At 45.9% G+C, this 12,104-nt stretch overlaps 1 protein-coding gene across 2 annotated transcripts in view; it reads right to left on the bottom strand.

Annotated features, from left to right (window-relative positions):
- CSMD2 (CUB and Sushi multiple domains 2) overlaps positions 1–12,104 on the bottom strand; it is a 616,956-nt gene that overhangs the window by 65,030 nt on the left and 539,822 nt on the right. For both annotated transcript variants that reach the window (XM_017527996.2, XM_017527992.2), the window contains 3 exons: positions 9,449–9,637; positions 6,559–6,705; positions 3,051–3,239 (listed from right to left, as the gene is read on the bottom strand). In XM_017527996.2, coding sequence (XP_017383485.1) covers positions 3,051–3,239; positions 6,559–6,705; positions 9,449–9,637 — 525 coding nt within the window. The remainder of the gene's footprint in view (positions 1–3,050; positions 3,240–6,558; positions 6,706–9,448; positions 9,638–12,104) is intronic.

A 12,104-nucleotide genomic window follows, 5' to 3' on the forward strand; every position in this document is an offset into this window, starting at 1 on the left:
AATGTCTGCAGCAACATGACCAGGGTCATTATTTTATCAGGAGTAGGGTTGACATTATGTTTATAGGAGGAATATGAATTACTTAGGAAAGAGTAGATTATTTGGTCTTTGAAAGAAAATAATACTTATAAATCATCCTTGCCCTTTGATAGCTTGGAGGGTATTACAGATAGAAAGACTAATCCGTCAAAGTGCCCACTACTGCCTCCATCCACTATCCCCTTTGGCAACTAGTCTAGAGCTCAGACCTCCTTCTATCAGAGCCAGAATAAGCTTGGGCAGAGTCCCATTGAGATTGCCTAACAAGATGCTTGATGCTACAAGAATTTCCAGAACCAATAAAGGCATCAGGCTGGGGTTCCATTATGAATAGGGGAGGGTAGACTGTTTAGAGGGAGAGAAGTTGGAATACCAAGATGGAAGAAGGGTCTAGACATGGAACCCTCCAGAAGAGGAGGATCAGGAACACAGAAGAAATGAGAAATCAGGGAGTGTGTAAACATGAGACTCTTAATGACTATACAGAAAGGCTTTGGGCTTCTTCACTGGTTCTAGGTTAGTCAAACTGTCATATCAGATCAACTATCTACACAGCTTCCTTGAATCTGTAGGGAAGAAATGCTTGTATCTCCACTGGTGTCTTGCATGGAGAGTCAACCCAGGGAGGCCAGTGAAGGAAGCGGGCAGCAGCCACTTCTCATAGGCCCTAGCCTGGTCTCGCTTGTATAAATAACTGAGGGGACAGAAGATAATACTCTAGCCTGAGATACTAACAGCCTGTGTTTCATGATCTCCATGCCAAAATGCAGGTCCCCAAACCCAGTGGTAAGAGGGACACTTCCTGTGGGTAAGAGGGGAGGGGATACAATCACAAAGTATTTGAGGCTTGTGGTGGAATAAGATCTCTGAGGGAGAGAGACATGGGGTGAGAGAATGGATGGGGAAGGAGAGAGAAGGCATTAGGAGGCACAGAGTCTCTAAAGGAGGAGTGGAGAAATCATGGTTTGGAAGCAGCAGTAGAGAACTGGAAGAATGCCAGGCCCTTCCTGGCCCAGAATTGTGCGGGAAGTAGGAGGTGGGTGGAGGGGGATTAACATGCTACTTGAAAGGGCCACAGCATATGCGCTCTCAGAGGACAGCCATGGTCTCCTTGGAGGGAGGAAGTGAAGGCAGCCTGCTGGGTATGGACTGAGGGTGTATGCTTGCTGGCCATGGAACTAGGATTCCAGAGAATGCCAGGGGAGGCTCAGAGGAAGGGCATCAGTGGGAGGCATGGTAGGGGTGGCATAGGGAGGAGACATGCACAGTAGTATGAAGATGGGTGAATCAAAGCCTGGGGGAAGTTTAATTTTGGGTGGTGATGTAAGGTAACAGAAATGAGAGGCTTGGTAGGTTCCAACTGGCTCTCCGGAAAAAAGACTTGTCCATGTTAATGCAGTTAGAGACGCAGAGACCAAAGCCAAATGCCATTTGCCATTTGTGGACAGCCAGTTCACTGTGACCTTTGCTTAAGGCTAAAATAGATTATTAATAGCACATTGTTTTTGTTCTTTGAGAAAGCCCAGGCACAGGCGAGAAGGTTGTGAGGATTAGAGATGAGAGACGTCATTAAAGAGTACTTCACCACTACTGGGAACCAAAGGAAAAATCAAACAGCAATGTGATTTCCTGTTTTTATCTATGTAGTTGGCAATAACTTCTTTTTTTTTTTTTCTTTTTAAATGTAGTGCATAACATTGAGACTGCCAGAGAAAAGACAGCTCTCATGTACTGCTATACATGAGGACAAAACTTTCTGGGGGGCAATCAGTATTGACAGCTGTCAATCACATATGATGTGACAATCTCACTTCTGGGAATTTGCTTTAAGGAAATAAATATGTAATATTCATAAAGATAGAATTATAAGTTTATAGTCACAAAGAATATAGAAATTCAAATGGCCATAGAATGATACTTAAATGAATGTTTTCTCATAATGCTGTGCCACCATTGAAAATAATGGTGAGGAAGTATAATATTAACAACAGAGGCCAGGTGCAGTGGCTCACGCCTGTGATCCCAGCCCTTTGGGAGGCTGAGGCAGGTGGATCACCTGAGGTCAGGAGTTTGAGACCAGCCTGACCAATATGGTGAAACCCCATCTCTACTAAAAATAAAAAAATTAGCCGGGCGTGGTGGCGGGCGCCTGTAGTTCCAGCTACTTGGGAGGCTGAGACAGGAAAATTGCTTGAACCCAGGAGGCAGAGGGTACAGTGAGCTGAGATTGTGCCACTGCACTCCAGCCTGGGTGACACAGCAAGACTCCATCTCAAAAACAAAAACCAAAAAACAACCAGAAAAACCCACCAACAATAATAGTATGTAATATATGTAATAATATATAGTTAAATATACTCCCTCACCATTATTTTCAATGGTCACACAGCATTATCGGAAACAAAATCTATAAGAGCTTTGCACAGGGATGATCCAATTTTTGTAATCAAGGTATAAAAGACCAAAGGAAATGTGCCGGAATGTTAATAATGGTGATCTCAGGTTTTTCGTTCATTTTCACCTTTTTCTTTTGCATTATCTACAGTTTTTTTCTTCAGATTTTTAGTTTGAGTGTATATTACTGTAACAGAAAAAACTCATAAAATATAAAAGGTAGTGCATGTAAACTGACTGGTACATTTCAAGTGTTTGATCAACCCGCTTGCTCTACGAGCCCAAGCCCCAGCATCTCCGCAGCTGGGAGCCCTCCCCAGCTAGCCAGGAGGAAGGAGAAGCCTTTTCACCTCTGGGCTCCTAGAACACTGATTGTGCTCATGACACAACACTTCCCTCCTCTGTCACTTGCATCGATGTGCTCACATACCCATCTCCCCCATGGATCTCAAAACACTGAGATTGCTATGCACTACAGATCTTCAGTAAATGCTGGTGGAAAGAATGAATTAATTATCAAACAGTAAACCCACATTTGGAAGTGAATAGTCCTGGACAAACCCAAGATGTGAGTTGGATCCGAGCTACCTGTGGCCCCCTTTCCACCTGCTTCTCACCTTGACAGAGAGGGATGGCTTCACTCCACAGGTGGTAGCCTTGGGGGTGCCGGGTACAGATGGCCATGCTGTGTCCTACCAGGCGGTAGCCGGCGTTGCAGCCAAAGTGGATGGAGCCTCCAGGCTGGGTGCTGGTCTGGCCTAGGATGAAGCCATGGAGTGGAGCCCTGGGCAGGCTGCAGTAAGGGGCTGAACAAGAAGATGAGGTTCAGGGAACCAGTCACGGCAGGAAGGCAGACATGGTCTTCTGTGCAGGCCCTTTCCCCTTTCTTCTCCCCCCATCTCCTTGTCTTTGCCACTGCCACGCCCTCTGCTACTGAGGAAGGTCTGAGTGGTGGATGTTGGAAAACACCCAGCCAGGTTAATAAAGCAGAAATAAAACAAAGAAAAAAAAAACCCGCTTCATGAAGCACTGGTTCCCTTTTGTGGTCCAAAGGCAGATTTGGTTGTATGGCTAAGTTCAGGCTCTCAAATCCCTTCAGCTCCCAAACAGACTTAGAAAGTAGAACCCAGTGGGGATGGTTCCAGAAAGGTGTGATTGCAGGAGGGTGAACTTTGACGTTAGTCAGGCCTGGGCTCAAGTCCCATTTCTGATCTTACCAGGTCTGTAATTTGGGACAAATCACTTAGCTCCAATTTCCTCACCTGTAAATTGGGACTAGTAATTCCTACTTTGGACAATTTAAGTTGTATATAAAGACGGCATACATAAAGCCCCCAGCACAGCATGGGGTGCTCGTTATTCATTGCTCATTAAATGGTCATTCTTCTTCGTGTTGTGTAGGGGAATGCACTGAGATGGACCTGTGGCAACTTGGGACACACGTTTCCCTACAGTGCTCATTTCCCCTCCACATATGGCTTCAACTTATTTCATTCATTTATTCAACAGATATCAAGTATCTATTATCTTCCAGATGTTGTTCTAAGTGCTTGCAATACAACAATGAAGAAAACAGACCAAAATCCCAGCCTGGGTTAGGTGCAGTGGCTCACACCAATAATCCCAGCACTTTGGGAGGTCGAGGTGGGTGGATCACACGAGGCCAAGAGTTTGAGGACTACCTGGGGAAACCTCATCTCTGCTAACAATACAAAAAATTGGCCGGGTGTGATGGTGTGTGCCTGTAGTCCCGGCTACTTGGGAGGCTGAGGCAGGAGAATTGCTTCAACCTAGGAGGTGGAGGCTGCAGGGAGCTGAGATCCTGCCACTGCACTCTAGCCTGGGTGACAGAGTGAGACTCCATCTCAAAACACACACACACACACACACACACACACACACACACACACACACACACACACCCAAAAATCCCAGTTTAAAGGACTTACATTACGAACCCTGCCAGGGATCCTCAGGGGAGTTCTGTGAGGCCAGGAAAGAGGGATGACCAAAAGACCAGACAGATAATGATCTTTGTTTGCCCTAGGAGTCCCTGCTTGGGTCTTGCAGGCAGAGATGGATAAGGCAGGATTCGGGTGTGGGGCCCTTACTCACAGCTGCCCCACGGTGAGATCCCCTGGCCTCTTTTTTTGTTGATCACGTCCTTCTGCTGGTGATATTAGCATTTTAAATAGCTTCTTTCCAAGCCGGATTTGTTTCTCTACTCCTGCTTTGCCCCCTGTGCTCTATGTGTGTCATATCTACGTGGTTACCTCCCTCAGGAATAAGAATCTCAGTTGTAAAATATACCTAGTCACAGTGACAGACGCAGGTGCAAATTACACTCGTCTACTATATCTGAATTATTAAGGACTAATTGTTGCACCATGTAATTAATTTATTTTCTACATGGCATAGGTATTGTAATTACAGCTGACTCATTATCCCCAAGCATGTTAGTCTTTAGAACATCAAGGAAAGGGTAATTCCTTCATAGTGTTCGGTGCCTAATTTAGCAAACAGCATAGTAAGATGGTACTAAACTGCTATATTTCCTGTTTGAGTGAGCAGCTGCCAGGTACTCATCCTGAGTCATCCCTAAGAGGCACCTTAAGGTTTCTTTTCATCCTATGGACACTGAGGCCTGAAGTAGTTAAGTGCCTTGCCTAATAATCCCAGAGCTAGTGAGTGAGAGAGCTGGTCACTGACGTTGGGGCATACAGTCATTGCAGCTGCCCAGACCACTCCTCCATGCACCAGGGAAAGGAGAGGTTGGATAGATTCTGCAGAGGATATGTGCTCTGAGACAATAAAGACCCATCTCTTCCCAGGCACCCTCAGCTTCCCCTGGTTGGCTTTTCCCTGAAAACCACACCCAGGCATTCTTTAAGACTGTTCACCCTCCAAGTATGGGCTGGTCTTGCAAGCAGGAGACCCATGAAGATGGACTGTGGCAAGAGGGACTTCAGGCCAGTTATAATTTGACATCCCTTCCAACCAAGATTCTTCTTCTTCTTTTTTTTTTTTTTTTTGAGATGGAGTTTCACTCTTGTTGCCAGGCTGGAGTGCAACGGCATGATCTGGGTTCACTGCAACCTCTGCCTCCCGGGTTCAAGCGATTCTCCTGCCTCAGCCTCCCAACTAGCTGAGATTACAAGTGCATGCCACCATGTCTGGCTAATTTTTGTATTTTTAGTAGAGATGAGATTTCACCATGTTGGTCAGGCTAGTCTCAAAACTCCTGACCTCAGGTGATCCAACTGCCTCGGCCTCCCAAAGTGCTGGTGTCATAGGTGTGAGCCACCACACCTGGCCCCCAACCAAGATTCTTTAGAAATTTGTCCATCATTTGCTTGGAATGTAGGACAAAGGTAGCCAGGGGAAAGAGTGCAGAAAGGGAACTACTGTGTGGTGGAACCAGCCATGGTCTTAAGTAATTCATTTCTGTCTCCAAGCTTGCGGAGCCCAGCCAGCAGTTCACTGAACCCACTCCCCTTCAAAGTGGGCAGCAAGCAGCTTGTGAAGTTTCCTTCCAACCACAGACAGTAATTCCCATGACAGGAGATCAGATAAATTCAATTTTCTCCATCTCATTATATTCCCAGGAATATTTTTTCAGTCCTTATAGATTGTTCCCTGGGTCAGTCTTTGGGCTGGCCTGGTCTTCTGATCTGATTCTGTTTATAAGATACAGCTTAAAGAGCAGAAGAAAGGTACCTGGCCTTGAAATATAGCCCATCCTTTGCCGCCTGCTTAACATCTGCCAGTCGGAAATCCATGCTTTAGGGCTTTTTAGTTTTAAGGAAACTTAAAGTTAGCATTTCCTAACTTTCCTAAAGGGATAGGATCACTGTTAGGCATTATCAGATCACATGTAATAGTTAAACTTATCCTGAAGACATAGGCTGGCTGTATAAGAAGGGAGGGAAGAGGTTAAAAGAGGGGAATAAAATAGAAGAATAGGAGATAGGGAAATGGCAAAGACCACTTAGCTTCAGGTGAGGGAGATTTAGAGGAGGGGAACAGCTGGCCAGTCTTCACGAGGAGCTTGCAGCTTTGATAAAGAGAGGGCCGATGGCTTATTTGTGTGTGTGTGTGCGTGTGTGTGTGTGTGTTTTAACTCACCTGAATAGCGAATCTTAAAACCCTTCCGATTGTAGGCATGATCAGATGACCAGCGCAGGTACACAGAGTTGCTTGAGCTGGTGAAAATCAGAGGAGCTGAGTAATTTCCACTGAGGGCTTTTAGCAGAGGGCTCTGTCCGGAGGGACCTGGGGTGAGAGGGACTCAGGATTACAGACCATCGGAGCCATCACAGGGAGCCTCCAGGGAACACCTCAGGGCTCAGAGGGTGGGGTGATCTGTTCAGAGTCAGCAAAATCATCTGTACTTGCCCTCCTCTCTCTGCATCCACAGGCATTGCTCAAGGTGCTCTTTTCTCCTGAGCCTCGCTCTAAAGCAGTGCTCTAGGAAGTCTCTGCCTACCTATAGGAGCTGGCAGGTAAGATGAAATTGATTTGCATTTTGAGACTTGACCAAGGTCAAGTAGCTGGTTAAGGGAAGAGCTGGTTTTCAAACTGGGGAACTTCTTCCACTTGGCCACCCTTCTTCTCTTGGTGTATTTAAAAAAGCTCAGGCTGGGTACCATGGCTCATGCTTATAATCCCAGCACTTTGGGAGGCTGAGGCAGGTGGATCACTTGAGCCCAGGAGTTTAAGACCAGCTTGGGCAACATAGTAAGACCCCACCTCTACTGAAAAGCAACAACAACAACAAAATCAGCTGGGTATGGTGGTTGCATGCCTGTAGTCCCAGCTACTGGGGAGTCTAAGGCACGAGAATTGCTTGAACCCAGGAAGCAGAGGTTGCAGTGAGCCAAACTGCACCACTGCACTCCAGCCTGGGCCAAGAGAGCAAAACTCTGTCTCAAAACAAACAAACAAAAATCCTCAGTACCTGCCATATAGAAAAAATATTTATGGAATGGATACATAGTAATAAAGCTAGATGAAAATGTCATGTCCGAGTCATAAGTAAGAGCTCCCTAATATTGCTTTTGAAGGCACTTTGAGAAAGACCTCCCTCTTCTTTTGTCCTACCTTAAGTGCCTGGGATTGTATCCCCAGTGGTCTGGTTGAAGGGGAGCAGAATATAAAGCTCGATAATCCATAACACAGGATTTATCACCCTGGAAAATTCCCTGAGTGATGGCTCTACTATGCCACTGAGACACCTCTTAGAAGCTTGGAAAAAGTAATGGATCATATTAAACAAAGAGCCACCAGAACTGCCATGGCCAGCTGTAAAGGGAAAGGCTCAGAGAAGTGGCATGCTGGGCTGGGTCTACTGTGTAAGAGCAGAGCACCCACTAGCTGACCACAGTTCTCAGGAAGACCTGGAGGACGCACCATTTATTAAAGCAATCAGGAGGTGAGGAGCTTCAGCCTTCCTGGAGTGGGTGAGGACCAGCATTGCTGAGTAATTAATGGATATCTCCTGTGGGTCAAAACTGATGGGAAGAGGTGCTGGGCTCCCTAGCAGTAATGGGGATGAGAAGGTCCTAGAATACAGAGGCCAGTGGAATTACTTAACAGTCAGAAGCAAAGTTGGCATAATTACTACAATGGAAAGTGAGGTTGGAATGGCAGCTGTGAGGGCCTGGCCTACAGGATCTACAAAGATGGCTCATAGAACATGATGTTCCTAAGGGTGAGGTAAATAGGAAGCCTAAAAGAGCAGCCAAAACAACTATATAAACAAAATAGATCATGAGCAGATAACCGCAGGGTGAGAAAAGCTGCCCCCAGCGGAAAGGTGCAATCCCTTGCCCAGTTTGCAGACTTAAGCCAGGTTTCATTTCTCAAGAGGCCGGGTCCCTATGAAAAAAACCCTGCACAATGACAACAATTATATATAGTAGTTGTTCCTACAGTTCTTCCCCCAAAAGACCTACTACTGTTTACTCAGAAAACTGAATATTATAGAAAAGGGAATGTTCAGATATATCAAAGACTTCTGGATACAGGATGTTAATTGATGCTGATGGAGGGGAGGCCCAAAGCACTATCACAGCTACCCTGTCACAGCAGGGGTGTATGAAGACTGGGGTTGGGAATAAATGGAGTCCTGGCCCAGGTCTGTCTCACAGTACACATTTAACCACGTAGGAGCCTCAATTGTAGCAGCTGTGTAAGGTTCACATCTTTATTAGAACAGATTAACACCGCCTTAGATACATGGAATGCAGCTGTTGATCTGGCCATGTAGTCTTTTCCATACCCTTCAGACAGAAGCATCAGAAGCAGTTTACATTCACATGAGGTATACAACAGTATACATTCATGGTTTCCCCCAGAGCTGTGTTACTTCTCTTGTTCTCTGTCAGAATAGAGTATAAAGGGATGTGGACCATCTGGACGTCTTGCAGAATATAACGTATTGGTTCACTCTATTGAGGACATCATATTAATCGGCTCTGATGAGTGAGAAGGGACAGTTAGTGCTTTGGCAAGATGCCATTGCAGGACACATGTGCTCCAGAGGGTAAGAGAGAAATCCTACCAAGTCTGCTGTTAAGTTTTTAGGGTCCAGTGGTCTGAAGCATGCTGAGACATTCCCTCCAAATTAAAGAGCAAATTATTGTACCTTTTCTCTCTTAAAGCCAAAGAAGCAGCACAATGTTTGGTAGATCTCTGGGTTTTGGAGGAAGCACACTCTTCACTTGGGAATACTGCTATGACCCATTTATCTGTTGACATTAACAGGAATGACTTTGAGTGGGAGCTAGAGTAAGAAAAGGCTCGGTAACAGGTTCAAGTTGTAATACAAGCAGCCCTGCTGCTTGGGCCATGCCACCCTCAGGTCCCATGGCCTTGGGGATGCTGTGGTAGGGAAGGACATCCTATGGAGGTTCTGGCAAGCCCTGATAGGAAAACTGCAGCACAGACTCCTAGGGTTCTGGAGCGAGTCCATGTTTTCTGCAGCAGAGACGTATGCAGCATTTGACCGACTTACCATCAAAAATCTCAAACTCATCATACTGCTTCTCGCTGAGGAAGTACTCCACTGTGAGGGAGATGTTATAGTCAGGCTCCACTCTCACCAGCCAGGAGCAGGTCTGGAACTGAGGATAGCTTCCAGGGTAGCTCTGGCTCAAGATCACACCTGTGGAGTCTGTCAGAAGCTCATTTGTTGGGCAGTGCACTTGGAGAAAGAAAGAGAGACACCAGGTAACATGAGGTGGAATGGAACTATGGCAAACACATTTGCTTTTCCCAATACAAAAGGCAATCTTTAGAAAATCGGTATTTGAGCATATTCACATAAGATCCCACATCCATCACTGTACTGCTCCATGACGTGAGGTGGCCTTAGACCCTGTGTTGATATTGCCATATTTCTTGGACTTAGGCTTGGTCAGTTGGTTGGAGTTACTTCCTAGCTAAGCTGTGGGTTCTACTACTTGGCTTTGGGTAGGGAAAGATGAAACATACATATGGACAATAGTAAGGCATCCCCAAATCCAAAGGAGATAATCTATAAAATGGGTTTTGTTTCAACAAAGATGGTACTGTATAGGGCAGAGGTAAGTACATGGGATTTTGAGTCAAATACACCTAGATTTATAGCCCACCTCTACCACTTACTACAGGTGTGGTCTTGAACAAATTATCTCCTCTCTGTGTGATGGCTTCTCCATCGCCAACACAGAGCTAGCACGGACCTTACGGGATTGTTGTGAGCGTTATATAAAAGATTACAGGCCAGGTGTGGTGGCTCACGCCTGTAATCCCAACACTTTGGGAGGCCAAGGTGGGTGGATCACAAGGTCAAGAGATTGAGACCATCTTGGCCAACAAGGTGAAACCCTGTCTCTACTAAAAATACAACAATAAGCTTGGCATGGTGGTGTGCACCTGTAGTCCCAGCTGCCAGCGAGCCTGAAGCAGGAGAATCGCTTGAACCTGGGAGGTGGGGGTTGCAGTGAGCCGAGATTGTACCACTCTGTCTCGTTCTGTCGCCAGGCTGGAGAGCCCCACTGCCTTCAGAGAAGTGGGACACTTTAGCCTGGAGACAGAGTGAGACTCCGTCTCAAAAAAATTTGTTTTTGAAATAATATATGTAAAGCATGCAACATAGTGCTTCAGTAAACTGTAGAGAGAATGATGATAACTGCATCTTGAACAGAAAGGGTCTCAGAACTTGGCTGTGGCCTAATTAGTAGTATTAATATAGCTAAAGAAAAAAATGTCATTCTAAAGAAGACATTGAGCTTGGAACTTAGAAAAGGAGGAGCTGGAGGAGCAGGATTGGGTTGTTTGTTGTCCTCATGAGTGGGTGGGAAGCTGCTGGTTCAGAGAGGCCCTTCTCCAGCACTGAGGAGGTACTCTGTTCTGGAGCACAGCAAGCATCACAGCATGAAAGCAATTTCAGGGCCATCCACCTCCATTTGCTTGGTGCAGACGCCAAGGCAAAGTTCTGAGAACTAAATCAACTTCTTCAGTACATTGTGCTTTCAGTACAAAGGTGTGCATTGATGATAGTTATATTCCAATCATTGCACATGGAGAAATTGGTGTTTTGCAGTAGATGTGCCTTTAGACAGGCTTCTTAGGTTTGCTGGATTCTGGGACACTGGTATAAGGGAGTTTCTGGAACTGCAAGGCCAAAAATTAATCCCTAAATTACAATCTCAGGTAATGCTATTTTGCGTAGAAGACTGCCATGGGCTGTCCACCCATCTCACCTCTGCCTTCAGAGAAGTGGGGCTTGGTATTCAGCACTGGGGCTGAGCTCTTAGACAGAGTCTTGCTGTGGCCCAGAATTTCACAGGACTCATCCAGGATTCTTCCCAAGTAGCTTTGAAAGGTACTCACTGACTTTTCCTGATAGAGCTTCCTTTTTAATTTTAAGAAGAGAAGGAAAACAAATGTCTTCTAGGAGGAGACTTGCTTAGCTTTTGACAAGCTCCTGATTTCACTAATCCGATGACCAGTACAGGGCACTGAGATGGGATGATATTTAAGTTCTTAGGCCTCGTCGTCCACTCCTGCCTCTACCAGGTCTGCTCTTCCTCACGGACAGTCCATATTGCAGGTGCTGCCTGCTCTTGCTTTCCCAGGGGTGGGGCAAAGGCTGACCTGTTTCCCCACAGGCTACTGAATATTTGCAGGCAGCAGTAGTTCTAGAAACGGTAGTCACACTAGCGATAATATTAACAGTAAACAAGGAACAATTACTGCATGCCAGGCATCATTCTAAACTGCTTTATGTTAATAATCCATCGAATAACCCCATGGCATAAGTACTACCATTACAGCAGGGAAGATTGAGGGCAAGACAATCAGGTACCTTGCCTTAGGTCAGATGCCTGATGAGTAGAGAATATGTTTTGATCTTAGTTGGGGTGACTAGGTGAAGCAAATTCATTTCTGTCAAGGCGTAGTACACTGGAATAAAGATTGCTGTGGTCTCTCAGTTGCCTGGTTTGGCACACAGGACCTTGGGTGCATCTGAGCACCATTAAGGCAGGGTTGGTGTGTGAGCCCGCCCTTCTCTGAGGGCCCAGGGAGGGACTTCCTGCTTCCATTGCTCAGTGTGCAATTCCAAGAAATTCCCAGAAAAGAAAAAAAAGGAAGATGGAAATAAATGTGGCCACTGTGGCCAATTC

The sequence above is a fragment of the Cebus imitator genome, unplaced genomic scaffold (assembly GCF_001604975.1).
Source record: "Cebus imitator isolate Cc_AM_T3 unplaced genomic scaffold, Cebus_imitator-1.0 Scaffold51, whole genome shotgun sequence".
NCBI classification, from domain to species: domain Eukaryota; kingdom Metazoa; phylum Chordata; class Mammalia; order Primates; family Cebidae; genus Cebus; species Cebus imitator.